Here is a 24,294-nt window from a genome sequence, read left to right as displayed (position 1 = left end):
TATCTTAAACCAAAGAACTTGATATTGATGGAATATAGGCACATGGACCTATTTTATATTTGATAAATAAAATGCAATACTTCAAGAATAAAACTCCTATATTTTTGCTCAAAATTTTAAAAATTTTTGAATTTTTATTATTTTTTCTAAAACACTTTAGATATATAACATGTATGTATATATGTATATATATATATATATGCATGCATGTATATGTGTTTGATAAAGAGCACATCCTTGGAAATTTTAAACTTTTATAATTTTTTTTATGAATTTACTTTGAGTCAACTTTGTAGTTATCATGTTTTATTTCAACTCAACTTTTGGAAAGAAACCATACTCCAAAGTGGAAACGAGTGAAAAATATATAAATCACTCAAAAGTCAGCTTCAACCGAATCATAAGATTTTGGTCAAAGATGAAATAAACCAGACAAAGGAAAGTAGGCAAAGAAGAGTTTGTTCAAGACTATTGCATTAGGGAAGTTGGGATTTCCCAGAGCTCTGGGAAGAGCAGCTTAAGCCACTGGTATTTGCTAATAGACACTTAGAGAAGTCAGGCTCTGTCACTGGACAGTGACAGAGATAGAAGTGCCATCTCTTCGAAATTAAATTTTGAAGTGATTGTTTCCACATTCTGGAGTAAAGTATGCCTGGTATCAGCTAGGCAAGATTCTGAAGAAAGCTGTGTGTCTCTCAAGGGCAGAGTAAGAGTTTAAACATGTAAATTCTCACAAGTCAATATATTTTAAACAAAGAATCACAGGAACACATTAAGAAGAAGGATGTTTAAAGTTTAATCCAGCTGAAGCAAATAGGTAACTGATTAGTTCCGTAGTGATTTTATGATATTTCCTTTCTCTATTTTTCTCTTTCTGCGGTCCTGTTTTTACTTCTCCATACTGCACTATCAACATTCATTTAGACAGCTTCAGGTTAACTATTGTCTCCAGTCATCATGATGCCTTACTTCAAGTTATTGTAACAGAAAGTATTGTGTACTTAAATTATTCTTAACAGATTAGGGGCTGTAAAGTCAATACTCAAGACCAACCTGATCTCTGGTGCATTCTGTTATATTGGGTCATATTTGTCCCACTTGATGGAAAGGAGTTCTTTGAAGTCCCTTTTACAAGGGCACTGCGTTTCTCTTGTGTAACTGATCTGCATGGACTCTCAATACCACGATATAGGTTACAATCTCAATATGTAGGAGACAATAGACATTCAGTCTAAAATCCCATCCTTATTTATATTATAGTATTTTCATTCTCTTATACTTTGTACCTTGAATTAGACATTTATTTACTAATCTTTCTATATTAAGATAAGCAAAACAATGGACCATAAATTTTGTTATTTTCAAAATCATGTGGGTAAATTTCCCACCAATTCTTCATTATTCAGAAGGGAAAAAATGAAAGTGAATCAAAGGATGCTAAGAAAAAAATGGAGTTAGGATTCCAATGCAAGAGAGAGAAAATAAGGCATTAATCATGATGCGTGCTAAGAGAAAGATGCCCTGTGTGAGATCTGACTCACCCCTGCTCTGGGTATCACAACAGATGCAGGGGAAAACAGCCAAAACTGAATTACTTTTCAGTGCTACTGGCAGTAATTCAGGAGAGCACATACAGTCATATGTGTCAGGAGAATTCTCCAGCCAGTGTTGTTTGAAGAGATAAGATGGGTTTCAGATCTCCCAAGCAACTGTTTAGTTGCATTGAGGAAGCAGAGCAGTTGAAGTGATTGCATGTGGAATCCTCTGTGTGCTCTTCCTTCCTCTACTCCTCAACCTTACAAACAAGATAATTTCAGTGGGATGTTTGTCTCCTGCTGTCTCAATCAGACCAAGTAGTTCTGAGTCAGAAATTGTTTCCTGTCTTCAGTCTGACTTCCGCTATATTAAATCTTTCCAAATAGCCCAGGCGGTCATTCTAACCACATATACTTCTTGTTTCTGTCTTTGATCCTTTCTTTAATTTTCCATTATCTTTTCTCCCTTTCTTTCAAATGTTGGCAAGAGCCTAAGAGTTGTTTTCTCTGGTAACTCGGGTTTTTTAATTCCTTCACTATGCAGCAGTCTTGTTTTATTCTACCACATGGAAGCTCATAAAACAACTTTATCTATTCTTCATCCTCATCCTCTGGATACCTTTCAATATTCATGGGTTTTCTTTTACATGATAATAAAATTGTTTTTGTGTTTCCTTCTAAGTCTGTTCTTAAATTCTTTAATTAATGAGATTAAGAACACTGAGAGTAGATCCCATTTCCAAATAGTAGATGGTACCCCAGGTGAGGCTCCCCACAATTTCTGGTAATATTCTTATCACCATATATATGTTGACATGTTGTTTTTAAAATTAATCTTTATAACAAAACCTAAACAAGAAGCCAAATAAGTTGAGGGAAAATACAGATTAAGGTATAGCGATACCTTCATAAGCATTTATCTAACAGCCCTGTTTGCATTTGACAAGCAAACCCTCACAAAAAATTAAATTCAAATTTAAAAATCTCTTTGTAACTATCGTATAAATGGGAGCCTGTGCAAGTGTTCAATTTATTTGAGCTTTAAAATGTTATGATCAACTTGGACTCTGGGAACATGTAACACAGTGTGAGTTCTTAGTTGACCTAGAAAGGCTCTCTGAAGGATTGAGAAACAATTAGAAATTTAAATGCATGAAAATGGAGACATAATTTATGTAATGTCACATGTTTCAATTGTACTACTGGGGGCAAAAGACCTTCTATGACTTTGTTAGTAGATTTCTTTTGCTAGGAATATATAGAGATGTACTGAATATTGCTGGTTTTTAATAAAAGGATCTCAGTACATTTTACTGACATGTTTTATTTTTATTTTTTTAATTTTGAAAAATGATTTCTAAAGTAGAAAAGCAACTTTTTCAACTTTAATTTTTTTCACAAATTTTAATTAGCTATCAAGTGAGTTCCAGATTTTAATCCTACATTTCTGAGGTCATATGGATATTTGCCTAGCATTCATATATACTTGTTCTCCACCAGTCTCTGTTACTAACAGGTTAAAAAGCAACATTATCAGTACAGGCACTAGGGATGGAATTTCACAGCAAAATCCCTGTAATTGGTGCTACCAGATGTATTTCATCTTTTCTATGATGTAGTATCCAGGTTATTCAATTCTTCAGTGAAGAATTGAACAATCATAGAAAAACAAAAGTATATTGACTAAAATACACACTCCACAATGGGACCTGTTCTAGCTCAGTTCTAGTCTGGAGCTGCTTTAGGTTTTTTTTTTTATATATATATATATAAGTCTACATAGAGTTAAGATCTGATCCACAGCGACAGTAGGGAATAGGTTCTTCTAAGGAATTAGAATTTTTTGTGAGTTTGAAAGACAAGAATAAATATTAAATTGGAAAAAATAAAGCTAGTCCAGTTTCTTTCATGTACTTTCATACAGCATAGCATTCTAATGGGGAAAAGTCTGCCTTCAATGGAACCACCTTTTGGAAATGTGTGTTTCTGCTTATTGGGTAACTTTACTGAGCCCTACTGTCTCTCACTCTGCAGTCACTCTGATTGGGTCTCACCTATAGATATTGTTCAAACATAGATAATGAAACTTCAAAGGCAGAAGCTTTATTCAGTGGGTCTGAGATGGACTCAGACAATTACTGATTCCCACAAGTTCCCAGGGGACCCTGCTTATGCTCATAGAAAGTGCCTGTTCTGAAGGTGTTGATGGTCTCGCTCCTTCTTGATTTAATGCTGCTTTGATCTAGACAGCGTAAACACACAGAGCTGTTCTCACATCTTAAACGCCATTATCATCATCATAGATGTTTACTCTCAAACAACTGATGCATGAAGCTGTGCTCCACCAACTCGAATACAAATAGGACTAGTTTATTCACTTTCCATGAGCTTGGAGTGACACCTGAGGTTTCACATGTCAATCAAACTCCTTTGTAAGGTGACTACACTAGGAGACAAAGATTCCAGAGGACACTGGTGTAGCAGCTTAACAAACTTGCCAGTGTTAGTGAGTTTTGTTTGTTTGGTGTTTTAAATATATATAATTTAATCCTGAATATATGTAAGCAATTGTTAATATGAGTAAAGTTGAGCATGGTAGCCAATAATGATGAATTTCTCGAGCTGGAGTTTTAGGTGCTTGTGAATAGTCAAATGTGGGTGCTTAAAAAATAAATATTTTCTCTTTAAGAGCAGTTGAATTTCACAGTTTATGTTCTCATGATTGCCTTCTCTCACCAGAAAAAATCTTTTTGTGTTCTAAAAAGAACATAAATAAATATATAATTAAATAAATAAATGAATGAATAGCCAGGGTGTGCAAAAAAGCCAAAATGGACTTTATCTTCTGAAGTAACTCATTTTACTTCTCAGAGTATGGTTTTAGTCTTACATCTGATCAGTATTAAGAATATTGCCTAATCACTGGGTGCCTCTTTCTTTCTTTGTGCTTTTCAGGGTAGAAGCAGTATAAATAAGGAAGACCTTCTTGAGTATCAATGGTAAATTACTATACCAAGTAGCATAATGACTCTTCTTGGCCTATGGACATATTAGTGATTGCCATCCCTTCTTTGTTGTCTGATATTGAAATGTACAATGAATGAACCCAAGTGTACTGAAGGTATAAGGTGATTATCAGGTGTCCACTACAGAAATAAGAGTCAGGAATGGGAAGATGTCACAGAAGTTTAGAGCACTGGCTGTTCTTTTTTTTGTTGTTGTTTTTTTTTTTTTTGGTTTTTTTTTTGTTTTTTGTTTTTTGTTTTTTTTTTTTGTTTTTGTTTTTTTTTTGAGACAGGGTTTCTCTGTAGCTTTGGAGCCTGTCCTGGAACTAGCTCTTGTAGACCAGGCTGGTCTCGAACTCACAGAGATCCGCCTGCCTCTGCCTCTCGAGTGCTGGGATTAAAGGCGTGCGCCACCACCGCCCGGCTTAGAGCACTGGCTGTTCTTGTAGACGACCTGAATTCAGTTCACAGCACCCACATGGCAGCTTACAATCATTCATAGCTCCAGTTACAGGCAATCTGGTACCATCTTCTGCCCTCCATGTGGCATTATAAACATTTGGTGTACAGACATACAAAGCAAAAACTCATGGATATAAAAAAATAAATAATCCTCGATAAAACAAAAACAAAAAATACCAAAAAAAAAAAAAAAAAAACCAACCCAGAAGTAATTCCACACTTCAGTACCTGTCATTCAAACTCCTCTTCTCCTAGTCTGATTAGAGTGATGGACATATCAAGAAGTTTTCCATGTCTCATATTCATGTAAATTTCAGTAATTGACCCCTCCATCTATATTCTACAACAAGTGAAGAGGGGAGGTAATTACTCTACTTGAAGTTAAACCCTGAAATATTATAGGCAGAAGGAATCATGATTTCAGCAACGACTTAGACAAGGCAAGGGAGGTCTTTGTTCTTATCCTGCTAGAGAGATATTTGCAGAGAAACTGCCACAGTTATCACAAACTATGTATTTGCTTGGTGTAAGGATAAAGCTAGAGGTACTGAACTTATGTGACTCCAGCAACCAAGGAAGCCAAAGCAGAAAGATTCAAGGTTAAAGTTAACCAGAGCTATAAAGTGATCAGAATATATTGTGTTAAAAAGCATATATAATGTGTGCAAAAATGTGATTTTAAAGTTAGCTAGGACAGTTTATTGAGGTCCTTTTTCAAACAAAAATATATACAGAATGAATGGAGAGGTAGCTGTGTGATACAACACTTTATCTAGCACATGTTTTCGTTCAGTTGCTGGTCCTACAGAAAATAAAATAAGAAGAAAAATGTTTGAAGATAAAACCATACTTTGGCTGTGAGAAAACAATACTGAAAGTATATTTCATTTAAAAATAAATGCTGCACACCACTCTCAATTATCCATAAAATAATACTTTCCTGGAAGAGAGAGTAACTTGTATACCTTTATAAATAGTATTTAAATCTTCTAGAAAAACTATCAAGTCTATGAGTGTAGTTTGCATGATACAGATACTGAATCCTCCTAATGAAAGGTCAATATTCATCCTATAACAAAATCTATCTTCTCTCTCCATTTGTAAACCCATTCATCACGGTATCAGCCAGACTCGGCTATTGATTTTGAGTTTTGAAATGCATATTTGTTGTGAGGAATTGAAGCAGTTAGCATCCTTAGGGGTTCTGCATGTAATGCAACCGTGCTTCTGTTTCCCTGCTGTTCTACTCCTTTGGAAAGTAGAGACTGACAATTCCAACTGTCAGCATTTTGTGTTTTCAAATCAAATCCTTGCATAAACTATATCACTTATTTTTTCAAAAAGACTTCTTGTTTTCTGTGGCATGCCCATAAAATAATCCTGCTTCTCATATATTTTAAGTATAATATTCAAGAACCAATTGACTGTACACCATGAATTCTATATAAAATTGGCTTATATTGTCATGTCAAACTATAGGCACTTGAAAAACTAATGTTTCAGTGATTTTTATACCAAACATTTCATTAAATCTTATGAATAGACTTAATCAATATGTCATGGAAGCTTTCTACTCCTGGCGAATTGAACAACATACTGACTAAAAACTGAACAAAGTTGCAATGATATTTAAGTCTAAGTTGCAATGATATTTAGGTCTAGGAGTCAGGTCAAATTTTTACCCAAATTGACAAAATTGGGAGGCGATAGAAGAATAGAAGAATGATGGGAACCAACAAAATGCAAGAACACTAAGTGTCAGAATAAGTCTGTAATGGTCTTTTGGACTTCAAAGTTGGAGTCATAGTACTGACAATAAAAAGAAAAAATATACTGACATTTTCAGTCTTTTAAAGAGACAACAGTCTTGAGGCTTTGAAATTAGAGAAAGTTACAGAAAGAAGATAATTGGAATATAAGAAATTTTTAGATAAAGAAGTCTCAATATATCAGTGATGTAATGTCATTTCAGACAAGGAATTCATTTACTCCCTATGAAATCTCCCTATTATAAATTGAGGCTTTTGTACTTACCTTACAAGACAAATACTTGACAGAGAAAATAATGAGATTCATCACAGAGTTAACCTTCCGCAATACTTCAGTGTAAGCAGAAGGTGGGAAATCATTCCTGTGGACAGAATTGCAGGGCTTGAGAGACCAGAGAAAGGGAGTTGATTGCCTAGACCCACCAAGAAACAATGTTAGCTTCCAACAGTGTCTTTTAAAGTACTAATATATCTATCTTGAAATGATTATGCTTATTATGAATTACTGATCATAGTCTACATATTTCCTGTGCAATCATCTATATTTCCCTACACCCTCTCTTTATTTCATGTTTATAGATTTACGCACTACATCATTGGACATTTTGTGTGGTTACCTAAATTGTAAAAGATCTTTCTTGACAAACTTAGTTTCTTAACGTATCTGAAAACCTACTCATAATATTGCTATCTATTTTTAAAGCAGCACTTTAAAAATGTTTATAATTATTTAACAGAACCATTATTATCTCTTCTCAAGAAAACATCACAAGTAGATACAACTAGATAGTAGATAGTAGAGATTGATGAATACATAGCAAAGAGGTAAATGATCTACACAAACAGAGACTAATATCTAGAAAGAGGATAGAAAGAGATGGTAGACAGACAGTCAGAGAGAAATGAAGATGTATACATAGGTAGATAGATGATAGATAATAGATAAACATATTACAAAGTTCACCATTCTATGAAATTTAATACAAATTATTTGCCATCTTGAGAACTGATTCTTAGGATTGCGTGAAGTCATATAAAATTAAATCTCTGAAAGAATCTAGTGAGCCCTTTCTTTACCCATATCTAACAGTTGGCTCCATTTCATGAATTCATGTCTGAGGGTCAAAGTTTATGAAGAATTATGAAGTTCTATATTATTGCTTAGTAAACATATTAAAATAGTTTTTAAATACCTGTTACATTTATCCCAATAATAATATATATATTAGTTTTCATAATAAACCAATAAACCACAATTCAGTAAAAGAGTAAAATAATAGTTACTTCATTGAGTTTTGAAGCGATGAGCTTTCCTAGTGCTACCCAGTGAGGCTTTCTGCTGAAAGACTGGTACATTTGTGTGAAAATCTAATTTGTAACAAGAGCTTCTGATTCAGTCTCTTGAGAGCAGTGAGAAAGTAGGAGCCCTAGGATAAGTGCACTCCTGGCGATCAGTCTCCACAAGTCAGGAAGGAAAATCATGTAGAACTGGAACATGAAAATAGATGCCATAAATTCCTCACACTGATAAACACAATCCATGACGCACTAGGAGGAAGCTGCATGTATTAGTGATTGCTGGCAATGCGATAGTTAATATTTATTGTCAAATTCATACCCGGTGTAATAATTTGGGAAAAGGGTCTCTGGGCATGCCTGTGGGCATTATGTTGATTCTATTATTTGAGTTAGATAGCTCCCAGTTTTGGTGGCACCATTCCTTGGCTATGCAGCAAGCATTCGCTGGTCTCTGCTCTGTGGTTGGCTGTGATACTACCAGCTGCTTGCGAGTTCCTGTTTCTTTGACTTTTGTGACATAAGAGATAGTGGTGCAGAGTAAACATTTTCTCTCTTAAGATGCTGCTGTCAGAGTATTTTATCAGCGCAGCAGAAGAGAAACTAAGACAGGTGCTTAGTAGTGATTCTAGAGTTTAAGGCTTCATGAGGTGTTGGTGGGGAGAGGAGAAATGTGGCAAAGAAAGAAACAAAATATTCTAGCAATATCGTAGATTGTATAGAAATGCTTACAAAAAGTGATATTTGGGGAGTTGGCCAAGGAAAAATGAATGAAAACCATGATTGTGGATTGATTCAGCTTCTGTGGAGAACATAAGAACATCTTGTTGCTTAATATAGTTTCATTCAAGAAAACAAGAGCCAGAGAAGTCTGCCATGCTGATGCTCTGAGTTCTGTAAGGATACGAGTGTGGTGGTTTATACTGAAGTTCAGTGGTGTGAGATCAGGAAAGAAACCTGTGATCTTGACAGTGACAGCTGGAGCTCTGGGTGGTATAGAGGATGAGAGAAATGGAAGGATTCTCTAAACTGCTTACACACACACACACACACACACACAAACACACACATATCATTTCTTCCTAGGGTTAACCACAACAGATGGGTAATGCCGTACACTGTGTTGAGTTGACTTTAAATAGTTCCAGTGCCAAGAACTGTCTTGAACAGTCCTCAATATGTTTTCACCTCTCCTCCTTGCTTACTTGGTAACACTTTGGGTGGCTCATTCTTTTGTTTCTCTTTTAAATTTATCACTTGATAGAAATAATTAAGAGGTTTGAGTATTTTTCAAAAGTGGAATTTTTTATTGGCTTTTAAGTACACAGAAGTATCCTTTCTTCCCAACAGTGAAGAGTGGGCTCTTACAGCCTTCCAAGCAAATTAAACTACTTTTAAAAATAAAAGGAATAGGTGGCAAAAACGTTTAGCTAAAGGAGTTCTCCAGCTGACTGAGCATTTATGGGCAATTCACTACCAAGGTAACATAAAATCACCTACAAGTAGCTATTTAGAAAACATGTGTATACTGATAGCTATTAAATTTGCCCAACTGAATTAGTCCTAACTTCAGACCAAATATGCACATATTCAAAGTGATGATATCTTAAAGTATTGCAGTACCATCAGTAAGAAAATGAAAAGGAACAAATGAATAGCCGTCAAGTTGGTGAGATAGAAAATAGTAAGTCATAACAAGTCTTAGTTCACAAGATTTAACTCGGACTATTTAACATTTTGATAAAAGCTATGCAGAAAACAAACAAAGAGTTGAAAGAGGGGATAGCTTATATATGTAAATCTGAATGGAATGGTATTTTAGATAAGGTAGTTAGTGAAAACCTCCCCAGAAACATGACATTTGAACAGGGGATCGAAAGATTAGCATAAACCCATTGGGGTTGGGAAGAAAGAAAATGAAAACATAGCAGAAAAAGACAGCATGCATTCGTAAAATGAGAACTATGAATACCAAGACCTGGCTATAGGAGAGTACTGATTGAGATTGAGAAATGGGGGTGGTGAAGGCATATTGTTAACTTCGGCACAAGAGGAAGCAGAGGTGGGCCACCTGTTTATGATTCAATGACCTCTGAACACAGTGGACTCTTTCACATAATCACCACAGTTCTCTCCCTTCTGTTGGAAGCTACCAGAGCTCAGGAACTCACTCTTGCCTTAAGAGCATCCCCATATGGTCTTCACTCAAAAGACAGTCTGCCTTGATCCTCCTATAGCAAGCTTGATCCAATATGACCCCGGGGGTGACTTCAGAGATCTCACTTGATGTTTCCTGTCTGAATTCCAAGTACCAAGGTTGTGTGAGTCTAGCTTTTTATTCTGGAGCCACTGAAAGCTTTATTCTGGGCAAGACCTGGGTTTTCACTTGGAAAACCACAGTGACCACATGCTGGGAACTCTTTTGCTCTTTGCTCTCCTGACTCAGAGTATTCAACCTCAATGACAAGCAGGACCAGGCTCATACTACTCATTCAGCCATTACTAATCTTTTCAAATAAAACATCTTCACTTTATTCTTCTTTATAGACCCAGAGTACCATTATATACCAGATTATAGAAAAATGGCCAAGCACGCTAAATGATATTTAATTTGTTAATGATTGTATTAGTTTGTAACCCATGAATCTTAAACGAAACTCAGAATTTCATATCTGTAAGTATTCTAGTTTCCTTCCTCTCTAATAAGACACTAACAGAGCAGAATAAGGCATGAAAAGATTATCTTACTCTTCCAGGTCACAGTCTGTCACAGAAGCAAGTCAGGAGAGGAGCATAAGCAGGAACTTGAAGTAGAAACAATGGTGAACTATTGCTTGCTGACTCTCTTATTTCACTTGGATTCATGCTTAATTAGCTTTCTTATACCACCCAGGACCACTATCCCAGTGTATGATGCCATTCACAGTGGACTGGGCATTTCTACATCAATTAATTAGCAAAACAATGCCCCACAGATGTGCACATAGGCCAGTCTCATCTGATGACTATCTCTCCATTGAGGCTTTCTTCTCAGAAAAAAATATGACACTAAGTAAAGTTATATTAAAAACATTCATCCACATTTTGCCTATGTTTACTTTCATACTGTCAAAATAGAGGTCAATAGTTAACAATAGATTCTGTGTAAGCTGAAAAACTAAACAATCACTGACTTATGATAGAGTTTGGCAATCCTGTAGTAAGTATTTGTCATGGGAATGAAAGAATGAACACATAAATAAGTGAATTATGATAGCAAATTCACTTTTATATAATTGTACCTTAATAGTATACATTTTATGGCAGAGATCCAGCCATTATCTTAGACCCATACGTATTTCAATTAAAGAATAACAACCAACATTATTTATGTGCCATTCAACTTTGCTGTTCTAAAATATAGTCAATCTTAATAAAACTTATAATTGCATTTTCTAAATGGGTGTATTCTATTTCCATAATTAAACCTGTATCTCAAATTTCTCTCTATTAGAAAGAGCCAGGCTCCTAGAAGTTCCTTTAAATGGTTTGAGAATCAAAGCAGTCATTTCATTCTGTCAATATCTCTAAAACCTTCTGGGGCTTTCCTCCTGCATCTGTTAGTTGGTTCTGAAGTTCTACCCTGGGGTACAAAATTCTGTTTTACAAAGTCATATGCCTGGGAGAAATTCAAGCACCTTCCTTATGTGAGAATTCTGTTTCAACTTTACACTTGTAAAGTAATTTCTCTCTTTACTGAATAGCCACTGCATAGTTAGAGAGGAGGCACAAGAGACTCATTTACTCTATGTTCAAAGAGCAAATGCTACCTTCTAGTTAGCCAAAAGGCATATTCTTGCATAAACAAGTATAGGGTAGTATAAAATATTTAACATGAATCCAAATAGAATGCCACAAAAGTACATATGGACACTAGAGCAAACCATCATTCACTGAAGAAAACACAAGGAGAACTTGATTGAGGAATGGCACCAATGTTAACTTCACCTCTATAACCATATATTCACTGCTGCCTTTTCTGTATACTTTAGAGTCAACCTCTCTCTCTCTCTCTCTCTCTCTCTCTCTCTCTCTCTCTCTCTCTCTCTCCCTCCCTCCCTCCCTCCCTCCCTCCTTCCCTCCTCCCTCTCTCTCTCCTTTCCTATCTCACTCACTCTCTCTGGGTATGCAAGTGTGTGTATGTACATGTGTCAGTGTGAGTGTGTACATTCCTGTGTGCACAAACACACACATTTGTGCTAGTGTGTGAGTGCACGTGATGGCCAAAGGTTATCTTTAGGTGTCCTTTCTCAAGAGCTATCCACCTTTGTGTTTGGGAAATGGTCCTCATGAGCCTTGAATTTGGGCTAGAGTGTCCATGGGGATCCTCTTGTCTCTGCCTTCCCTGTTCTCAGATTACAATTGTGGGCCACCATGCCCAGCTTGTAGAACTAAACTCATGCCCACATGCCTCTGAGGCAAGTGTTGTATGACTGAGCTATTGCTCTAACTCAGGGAAAAACACCTTAAAGTGGATCCATTGGATGTTCTGATAAATATCACTTCTGCTTGATTATATCTGTATTGTCTGAATTTCTGCAAGGAGGGAATGGGACTCACATAGTGATCACAGACAGTCTCCTGTTTGAGGGCAAACATCTTCTATATATCTTTGTATTTCATATAAATACTACATTTTTTCACAGAAGAAATATTCCTGTCTTAAAGCAACACCACTCCTATTTGTTACTCTCATACTTTGTTAACAAAGTCAAATATACCAAAAAGGTGTATTTGATTACAATACCCAGTAGGGACACATTACTCTTCCTAAAGCAGAGACCAAATCTTTGGAAGAGAAGCATCTAAAAATTAATGCCAGTTAATCAATTCAGCCTATTACTCCAAAGCCTTTGTGAAGTCTGAGAGTGTTACTAATGCAATACACTTCCCAGTTAATGGAGTCAAGCCTAACTTTAAATTCTAGTGGCTCCTCATTAGCTGGATACCTTGGAAAGTAGCGCATTCCAGTAGGAGAACACAAAAACTACAAGAGTACATTCTGTTCTAACTTCACACAAAACACTTGAAAATGAAAATGTGGCCAAAAGTGAGTACCCAGACCAAATACATTCTAATTCTTGAATAAGAACATAGGAGGAAGAAAAGATAAATCTTTACAATATATGTCAGATCTTGAGTTACAAATTGACAAAATAGTCAATATTGAAAGTCAGCCTTCACTGAGTAAAGAATGGTGGGTTTTGGTTATTTTTATTTTAAACCAAACATTTATTTAGTGTGCATGTATGCGAGTGAATGTGTGTGTGTGTGTGTGTTTGTGTGTACATGAGTAACATAGAATATGTGTGAAAGTCAGATGACAGCTTGCAGGAACTGATTCTCCCCTTCCACCTATGTGAGTCCAGAATATTCGCCAGCATGTCAAGCTTTGCATCAAATGCCTTTACTCAATGTACCATCTTGCTGATTTTACAAATGGTGGTTCTTACATGATGGCATTTGTATGCATCTTTTAGTCCGGCAAATATATAAAAGCAGGGCAGATGTCTTTTTCACCATTATTTTCTTTGTTTTATTTAGGGACTTTCTAAAACAAATGCCATGAAATGTAATTGACGATCTGACTGAATAGATGACTATGCCATATTTATTATTAATTTAACTTTAAAAACAAAATGGGGAAAGCGTAAAATTTCTATGAGGCATTGTTTGAGATGGCAAACTTATTTTATTCTTATGAATTGAGAGCTCTTCTTTCATGTTTCTGGTTTCACTTATTAGTAAATCTTGCCATTGTTTTAATGCTTTGAATTTCTCATGAATTCCTGAATTCTTGAGCTTTTTTTTCTGCTATAAGGTACATCTTAAAATTGTGTGTGGAGGGCAGGTGTATAATCTTGTTGTGTGACTGTCTGCACATCGCACAAGCATGAAATTTAGAGGACAACCTCAGTGTCGGTCTTCAGTGCCCACCATGTTTAAGACAGGGTCCCATGCTGTCACTTAGTCATGAGCTTTGGGGGATTTTTTCCATCTGGGGTGGGAGGAGAAGGCCTCTAACAACACCCATCTCTGCCTCCCATATGCTGAAGGGGCAACTAAGTTTCCCATTTACCCAACTAACTTAAATGGAATAAGGTTTGGTTGGCTTTTAATTAGCATTTCTGAAATATAAACCAATTCCAAAACATATCTTAATGTACATGTTTGATTCTCATCACATACTAACATAGTAAAAAATTAAACTCAAAGTTATACATTCACTTGGCGATTGCCATTCATTTTAAATCAATTTCACTTCCAATAAATGAAGTGTCCATCTTCATTAAGCAATTCAACTCTATTGAATTCTTCCTCTGGATTTATATGATGATACTTTTTAAATGGTCTGAATAGCCAGACACAACCCTTTAATTCTGAAAATTAGAATCCAAATGTCATTCAGGAAATTGAAAATCAACTTTTTATTACTTCAGTGGAAAGAACTCATACTGAAATCTGAACAATGGCCATGAAAAGTTAATAAATAAGACTAATGATAGACCACAGTAATTTTAGAACAATCAGACACTTCAGCTAGTTATAACTAGTGTTTGAACCTTTGAGAACAGGAGGAAACGATATTGGATTTCCATGTTATTATTTCTAAAGTCTTCGATCAAATTTTTCAAAGATCCATTTCACATTTCTCTCATACTTACTGCATAGACACATTCATTTCCCTTTTTAGATATAATTAGTGAAGGCACGAAATTATGGAGTCAGTCAATAAGCAGATGTGAAGTTCTTTACATCCCTCTGTAGTTCAGTCTTTCCTTTAAAAATATAAAATATGCCATTCCCCTAAGGTCCGTCTTTGAAATACTAATACAGCAGGCCTCATAATTCAGGGAAATGTTTCATTGGAGTTTTGGTGTTATTATTTATTTGTTTTTATACCTTTCTGCTGTGTTGAAAGAAAATCTTTATCTAGGTAGAAGTAAAAGTAAATTATGTTTTTTTTTTTTTGTTTGTTTTGTTTTGTTTGGAAAACCAGAAGATTCAGGAACCATTGAGAACTTCTTGATGCACATGCTAGAACTGAGAGCCTTGGTTAGGAACTGTTCATACACCCTTGTGAGCCCTGCATTTCTCTGAATGGAAACCATGAATGGTGAAAAGAAAGACCAAAACAAAAAGGGAAGAATATGCTTCCAGAAAAGTAAACAGGCGATGCTGAGCTTAAAACAGCTGGAATAAGTGTTCTCAGTCAATTTCCTATTTCTTATTACCTGAGGCCAATGAGATGCCTAGACCACTCCATTTTCAGAGTCATAGCCAGCAATCAGTAGAATCAAAATGATTTATAATTAGTAACAGGAATGATTCTCTCCTCTGTAACCTAATTTAGATGTAGTTATAAAACACACCTCTATGGAAATGTATGTATGACTTATGTTCAAATGCACATATACCCCATGGAAGTCAGAACTTCTGGGGAGGATGACATATTACCCAGATTCTTGTTATTCTGTGCACCATGTAATTGTCTTTAAATAAAGGACAGTTTTCGCTGCATCCAATGAGTAGCCAGGCATGCTAATAAGGACATCTTTAAATAGTGTTGTTCTGCTGAGCTACAAAGTGGAGCCCAGGAGAGAATGGATGGAGCATGGGGACCCTTTTTTAAAGTACTAAGAACACATTTACAAAAATACCAAAACGATATAAGGGGAAGTTAAGAACACTTTGTTTTGACTACTGGAAACAACAATCCACACAGGGACCCAAGTGGTTAATGTACTGTACATTATTACTATAAAGCACAAGGCCTCCTTCTCTTAGGTGCTGCAGAACCACAATTTCAATTGATTACATTGTGCCCCGCAGAATAGACTAAAAAGTAAATGAGCAAATGATGCAGTTATCCTTTCAAAGCTGGCCAATTTATTCAACTCTTGATTATTTATTTATTTTGCCATTGGTCAGTTTGGAAGAAAAGAATGTTACAATGGTTTCTATCCTGTAAGAGTTTGCTTCAGGTACAAGAGAGAAAATACCAAGGGCCCCTGCTTACTAGAGTAAAAAAATAGTCCAATTGTAAAAGCAAAATAAATTTCTTGAGTTCAGAGATGATATGGCATATACATTTAGAAGTCTGTGGTTAATAAGGCTCCCTTGATATTTTAGTCAAAGTGAAGTGCATATCCTAAGTTTTTAGCTATGAAATTGCTCTTTTACATAATGTTTTAAACATAAGAGTTTTAAATAATCATGGAAAAACCAACAATGTTGACATATGAGCTGCTGGGTTTCAACTTTAGATGAACTTATTTGAACAGAGGGCTCGTGAGTCCCTAACTTCCTCTCACAGATGAGCCTACTACATGCCATTGGGTTACAGTGTCTTTTTTTTACAATAACTAAGGGAAAAACCACAACAGTAGAAGGTATCTACAGAGCCACAACCAATGCTTCATGTGGACTTCGATGTTTTACACCAATCTGTATAATCTGGAAAGAGAAACCTTTGTTATTCCTTCAAGTGAAAATGTGGAACAAGGAATGGCAAGATGGCTCAGCAGGAAGAGGCACTAGCTGTCAACCCTGAGGACCTATATTGGAGGAGGCCACTTGTTTGTCCCGGCAGGCCAGAACCAAAATAACCACACAGGAACTATATTATTAGAAACAATGCTTGGCCCATTAGCTCTAACTTCTTATTGGCTAACTCTTAGATGCTAATTTAACCCATTTCTAATAATCTGTGTATAGCCATGTGGCTGTGGCTTACTGGCTAGTTTCAACTTTTCTGTCTCTGGGGGCGGCTCCATGGCTTCTCTCTGACTTTGCCTCCTTTCCCCCAGCATTCACTTTAGTTTTTCCTGCCTAGCTCTTTCTGCTATAGGCTCAAAGCAGTCCTTTATTAACCAATGGTATTCAAAGCATACAACGGGGAATCCCATAGCACCTCCCTTTTCTGTTTAAATCAAAAAGGAAGTTTTTACTGGATTAGATCTGTGGGGGCTGCTATGGTAGAAGACAAAAAACAAATTCCTGAAAATTGTACTTTGACCTTCACATCTACATTGTGAAACACAAAAGTCTATTGAATTTGATCTAAAAATGGTAAAAGAGAAAGAGATGTACAGAACACATATTCTGTGCCCAGTGAAAATTTCTCTGCTTGATAACTACCTGGTGATTTTTTAATTGTGTTTTCGAGTTGTCCTCCACATATTAATAACATAAAGAAGAATGGATCATCATATTTTTAGGAATGTATTTCCCAAAAATATTTTCCCTGCTCAACTCCCTGAACAAAATGTCTGCTTCCATTTCTCTGTTTTGTCAGAGCTGTGTTGACCTGAGACACCAATCTATCACTGGACACAATTCAAAAATCCCACAGGGTTTTCCAAAACAGAAATAACAACAAACAGTTCATGTCTAGACAGTTTGCTGGTTTATAGAAAGATATCTGAATTGATAAATAAAAATGGGACTGGATATGCAAGATATACAAGAGTGTAGTTCTCTGGCTCTTTTAGGCAGCTACACTGTTGAAGAGTCTGCAAGGTAGCTTGACTTATGGGAGTATCTCTCAGAAGTTCTTACTACTTATGTGTGATTTGGGGAGGTAGGGTTCCTTGAGAATTTGATCAGCTTCCCTGAAAGTTGGAATGTTTCATCTTTTTTTAGAACATCCTCTATCTTAACAGCTTCACTCCAACATTGCTGTACAGCAACTCTGTAGTAAGAAAAAAAAAACAATTAACAAGATTGAAGCCTATTTTTTGTCTTTTATTTTTAAATTAATATTTTATTTAGCATACAAAGAAATCGGTTTCACTGTAACATCTTTATACTTATACCACACTTCATTTGTTCCTAACTTTTAAAGTTGCATTTTGTTTATTTCATTTTCCCATATCTAGGTATGTATGTGCAGTTCATCACCTATTTTCCCCATTCTCCGCATCCATATCTCACTGGTCCTGATGTCATCAATTCTGCTTTCATGATTTATATGTTTATGATCTTTCATAAAGAAAGTGTTGAATAATATGTTATCACAGGCACAGCTTGTCATTTCCAAAGAATACCCCACCCATTACCCCACAAAAAATATCCAGCATACTAACTCATTCAAAATTGAGTCAAGTTTCAGCTCAATCTGGACTATAAGAGGATTTCTTGCAATTAATAAAAACCAGCATTCCTCAGAAACTTGGGAAAGTGATCTTCATCTTCTAAAAGAAGCACTTCCCTTAGCTCTGGCAGAAGGGACATAAGGCTTTCCAATTGATATATATCTGAGGCACCTGTCATAATATCAAAATCCATACTAACCTTCAGGTTTCCTTTACCCCTACTCAGAAGTAGTTCTTAAATATTTCAAAACTCCCTTCTTCTTCATAAACTCTCCTCGTCCAAGATACCTGTTCTTATAATCCTTCAGACTTTTCTCCATCTTGCATCTCACTGTTTTTCCAGGAGACACCCTTGACAGTTTGCAATAAAGTGGCCACTTTGGTTTTTTGACTATGCTTCTCACATGCATTTGTTTCCAAAATCCAAAACCTACAGACCTGGAATTTCATGCATACACCCGAGATAGATTTTCCACTAAGCTCCTTAAACTATACCTTCTGTCCCTAGTCTATATCTGTCCCAGATTTCCACTCAACTTACAGACACTATCCAGTAGCTCTGCATACTGCTCCAAAATGGCCTGGGCTTCACCATCCTCAGTGGTCCTGCAGAACCAATAATACCTGGATTGGCTAAAAGTCAATGTAAACCAGTGCAACCAGTGTGATCACTCCCTATCTCTTCAGGGTGAGTCAGTAAACCAAATGCTTCTAACAATGTCTTCTGCCATTGTATGACATGCTTCCATGTTCTGCAGCATTTGACCATCATTTCAGCCTTCTGGAATCCTGATAATGACATACTAATTTCAGCTGAGAAACAGTTACAGAAGACACTGCACTGTCCCTTATAATCAACAAAATGCTTCAATGCCAGATTTAAAGAGTACTTTCTGCTTTAAAAGGGCAGGCCTACTGATTCACCAAAAATTGAGTTTAGGAACAACTCAACCTATACTACAGGATAATTATTGATTGCTACACAAAAAGCCAGCATTACTCAGGAACTTGTAAAACTGATTTCCATCTGTCAAAGTGAGTTCCTTATCTCTGGCAGAAGGGATATATGGTTCCATTGATGTATACCTGTGACTGCATATCAAGCCTGTGATGACCTCCAGGCTACCTCAGTATCACAGCTACCTGTTATACATTTCAAAGTCTGTACTAACATCTTCTAAGATCTTAGCCCTTCTCGCTTCCACGGCCCTTCTCGCTTCCACGGGCTTCCCTCCTCCTACATATACATCTGTTCTTTTTATAATGACAAAGTTACCACTATCACTACTATTCTCTCTCCTTCCTCCTCCTCTTTCTCCCACTTCTCTCCCTCCTTCCCACTCTCCCTCTCTGGCTATTCTCTTATTCTCCCCTACTTACTCTCATTTCTTATCCTGTTCTCTTACCGTGTTAACTCTTGCTCTCTCCACTATTTTCCCTTGCTTTTTTGATTCTCTAACCCTGACCATGTATACTCTACTGACTTTGTTCTGTCTACTTATTTTCCTCTGTCTCTGCTCTGGACAGTTCTAGATGCTTCTAGCTGTTCTGTCAATTCCATAATAAAAACCTTAACAAGTCATTGAAGAAATAAATGGAAGGCGATATCAGAAGATGGAAATATCTCCCATGTTCATGGATCTGTAAGATTACCATTGTAAAAATGGCCATATTACCAAAAGTGATTTATAGATTCAGCACAATCACCATCGAAATTCCCACACAATTCTTTATAGACCTTGAAAGAACAATATTCAACTTGCTATAGAAAAACAAAAACCAAAACAAACAAACAATAGAAAAACAACAAGAAATAGGAAAACTAACATAATTCTACAAAACAAAAGAACTTCCAGAAGTATCACTATTTCTGATTTTGAGCTCTACTACAGATATAATTATAAAAGTCACATGGTATTGGCATTAAAAACAGACAGGTTGATCAATGGAATTGAATCTACAACCCACAAAATGGAAGCCTATGGAATGGGAAAACCCATTTTCACCAACTGCACATCTGGCAGAGGGCTAATATCCAGAATATATAAAGCAATCAAAAATTAGACACAAATAAACCAAATAACCCTAATTTAAAATGGTGTACAGATTTAAACAGAGAATTCTCTACAGAGAACTCTCAAATGGAGAAGAAACAGTTTTTAAAAATGCTCTACATCCTTAGGCAGCTTGGAAATACAAATCAAAATGACACTGAGATTCTATCTTACACCTGTCAGAATAGCTAAGAGCAAAAACACAAGTGACATTTCTTGCTGGAAAGGTTGTGTAGCAAGAGGACACTCCTCCATTACTGGTTGGGGGGCAAACTTTTACAGCCACTTTGGAAATCAATATATGGTGGATTCTCAGAAAACTGAAAATTGATCTATCTTAAGACCCACCTATAGCATTCCTTGGCATATAACCAAAGGACATGGTACCCTACCACAAGAATATTTGTTCAACTTAGGTTCACAGCTATTGTGGGATTTCCCTTTGTATACTGTAATTAGCATTGATAAATAAAGGAACTGCTTTGGGCCTATAGCAGAGCTATTAGTGAAACAGAGATAGGCGGAAAAACTAAACTAAAATCTGGGAGAAAGGAGGCAGAGTCAAGTGAAGCCATGGAGCCACCACTGGAGACAGACATGCTAAAACTTTGCTGGTAGGCCATGACCTGGTGGTGATGCACAGATTAATGGAGATGGATTAAATTAAGATACAGATGTAAGAGTTAGCCAATAAGAAGCTAGAGCTATTGGGCCAAAAGTGATTTAATTAGCACAGTTTCTATGTGATCATTTTGGGGCTAAGCAGCCGGGAAGAAAACAAATGGCCTCCTCCTACACATAGCAGCTTTGTTCATACTAGCCCAAACTGGAAACAACATAGATGTCCCTCAACATAAGAATTTCAAAGACGTTGTGCTTTATTTATTACTCAGATGTTGATAAATAAATAAATAAATAAATAAATAAATAAATAAATAAATAACATTATGAAATTTGCAGGCAATTGGATGGAACTAGAAAAAATTATCTAGAGTGAGGTTATCGAGACCCAGAAAGATAAACATGGCATATACTTACATATAAGTGGATAATAGCTATAAAGTAAAGGAAAATCATGCTACAATCCACATATCCAGAGAAGTTAAGTAATGAGGACAGTTGGGGGGGCAGGGCATGGAGCACATGGATCTCCCTGGGAAGATTAGATAGGTTCCTTGGGTGAACTGGGCTGGATGTGGATGGTGACAGGAGCGATTATGTAAGGTAAGAGAGATAGAGGGAGAGAAAACTGGGAGAAACAACTAGAATTGGTCGGCATCTCATCAGTAAGGTAGAAACTCATTGCAATGGAAAATCCTTGGAATCTAGTAGGGTGACCCTAAGAAGACTCCTAATATTGGGAGACACAGATTCTGAACCAACCATCTTCTGCAACCAGGCCAGACTTCCATTGGTTGGACTGGAACACCAACCCAGCCACAAAATCTTTGACTTACAATTTGCCCTGACTAAAATATGTGCTGGGACTACATGGAACAGAAGATCTGGGAATGACCAACCAATGACTGATACAATTTGAGGCCCATGCCACAAGAAGGAACCTAACCCTGACACTATCTAGATGGTCAAGACCCAGAGACTCTTTATCCCAGACACCTAGGATAGAACCAATAGAACTGGAAAAAATAATGTTAAAGGCCAAGGGACAACACAAGAACAGGGAGAACAAAATAAACTAACCATGGCTCATACACTCTTTCCCCTCTTGGACTTGACCTATGGTGTTACACTGTAACAGATCCTCCCTGTTTTTGTAGCATGTGCATTCAAATATAGGCTGTGGAGAGCTTCTGATAGGATACAGATGCCCTCCATGGTATGATGTATGCCATCCATGTTCATAGGTATTTAGGCTATTCCTAACTTTTTTATTTTAATATGCCAAATGAGAGTGGAATCAAAACTAAAGCATTGAAAATACTTTATATATAATTTACCTGAAAAGTAAATTGTATTAACCAAAATAGCAACCACTATTTGTAAAATTGCTGTTTTCAAGCAACGGAACTTGAATCACTATGGGAAACAAAAATAGAGCCAGGGGAGTGTTGATTTTTCTTTTTAACATTGATCACTAACCAATCACTTTCTCTGCTTCTCTCATACAGATAGCCCACCACGTGAAGCCCTTGCCGTATTACAGCTATGACCAACCAGTGATTGGGTACTGCCAGGCCCACCAGCCTCTCCACATCAACAAGGCCTATGAAGCTGTGTCGATAGATCAAGATGACAGCCCCAGCCTGGAGCTTGGGAGAGACCACAGCTTCATCGCCACCATAGCCAGGTCGGCTGCACCTGCCATTTATCTGGAGAGAATAACAAACTAACAGCAAAGCCAACTCCTTAATAAAGAGCTCATAGGAGAAGGGAGGCCTTCATCGCAAAAGAGATGAGATGTCCAGCATTCTCCAACCTCAAGAGTTCTTTGCTCCTGTACAGAAATTTAGGGCATAATGAGAAAAGCAAAACGAAACGAAACAAAACAAAACAAAACTGCTTATGAGGTTGGGCAGCTGGCAAACCTACCACCACGCCGGGAGAACACAGAATTTTCTTTGCTTTAAAATATAAAAAAAAAAAAAGTACTCCCGGATGTAAATAGTCAAGAGTGCTAAGTTCTTATAAAAATAGATTTCATCCTAGCTATCTATAGGTTTGTTTGTATATTTGATTTTTCTACACTGCATGGTTCCTGGGCTGGAGAACCACAGGGGGGAGGGGGTAGATTTTGGGGAAACAATGCAGTTTTCCTTGTAAGGTGTGCATAACACAGACCTTGTTTCCAATGTCTTTATTTTGTTTTTCCTTTAAAATCTGGTTTTATTCTTTTGTTTATTTTTTTTAATTTACTGGAGGAATGACTTTCTACTTCTAAATATAAGTACTTACATGGCACCAAAAGATTTAGGTTTGCACTGACCTAAAGTGAAAAAAAAATGACCACAACATTGAATAAACTACTGGACTGAGTTTAATAAATCAAAGTGTCCACTCCTTCAGTGCACGTCATTAATGGCATTAGGAGCCCTGGCTTATTCCTCCATCGGTATCCATCACAGAAGGAAACCTGGTACGCAGACCTGTGAGCACCTGGAGTGGAGAAGAACCTGAGAACCACCCTCAGTGGAGGGAGAGTCTCTATGAACAATGGACAGGAGTCCAGTGGATGAATATGTCAAGGGATGAATTTCTAAACTCAACACGATGTGTAATATTGCTTTTAAATTTAATTATCACTTAGCTTTTGTGTAATTTTTATCAATAAAAGAAAAATGTTGAAAAATAAAATACATTATTTTGCGGTTGGTATGCCATAACGCATATTCACATGCGTGGACTGTTCTTACCTGGTGTCAGAGTAATGATGTAGGAGTCTGTCAATGGCTTCCTCTGTGGCCCATGGTCAGGTAGAGAGAAGCATCAATCATTGTAGAAAATATATCTGAAATAAAGCTGAGGTAGCAATGTGTTTAAAATTTTATTTAGAAGTATTCTTACTCTAAAATGTATCATGAAACATGAAATAAATGTATCAGTGGGAGAATTAAAGACTGTATGACCTTGGAGCAAAGACAGAAATTAGTAACTACATAGCAAAGTACAGAGAAATTTTTTTTTTTAAAAAAATCATGTTTCAATGGAGATAATGGGGACTGGAAAGAAGGCTCAGTGGTTAAGAATGTCTTCTGCTTTTGCAGAAGAACCCACATCTGGCTATTGGCAGTCACCTATTATTTAGCTGGAAGGGAATCCACCTCTCTATTCTGGCCTCCATAGGCACATGAACAGAGATATACTTACTCATAAGCATACCGATATACACATAAAGAGTAAATTAAAATAATACAAATGCCTAATGATGCAGCTATCAGTAAGTCGCGTGATTTTCTATTTAAAATTAGGGTGCTAATATAATTCTCCAACTCACCATGAATACCTCCCTTAGGTAGTTCTTGGCCCAAATTTGAGTAGTTTTATTTTTAAATCAGGATGAAGCAATAATGTTGAGGATA

General features: G+C 36.5%; 1 protein-coding gene across 1 annotated transcript in view; it reads left to right on the top strand.

Annotated features, from left to right (window-relative positions):
* The window catches only part of Lrrtm4 (leucine rich repeat transmembrane neuronal 4), a 785,026-nt gene extending 762,418 nt beyond the window's left edge, over positions 1-22,608 (top strand). The window contains exon 3 of the mRNA XM_038319310.2: positions 22,387-22,608. Within this exon, the coding sequence (XP_038175238.2) occupies positions 22,387-22,608 (222 nt within the window). The remainder of the gene's footprint in view (positions 1-22,386) is intronic.
* Positions 22,609-24,294: the final 1,686 nt, after the last annotated feature.

Source organism: Arvicola amphibius, chromosome 2 (assembly GCF_903992535.2).
Source record: "Arvicola amphibius chromosome 2, mArvAmp1.2, whole genome shotgun sequence".
NCBI classification, from domain to species: domain Eukaryota; kingdom Metazoa; phylum Chordata; class Mammalia; order Rodentia; family Cricetidae; genus Arvicola; species Arvicola amphibius.
This window is presented reverse-complemented; position numbering and strand designations above follow the sequence as displayed.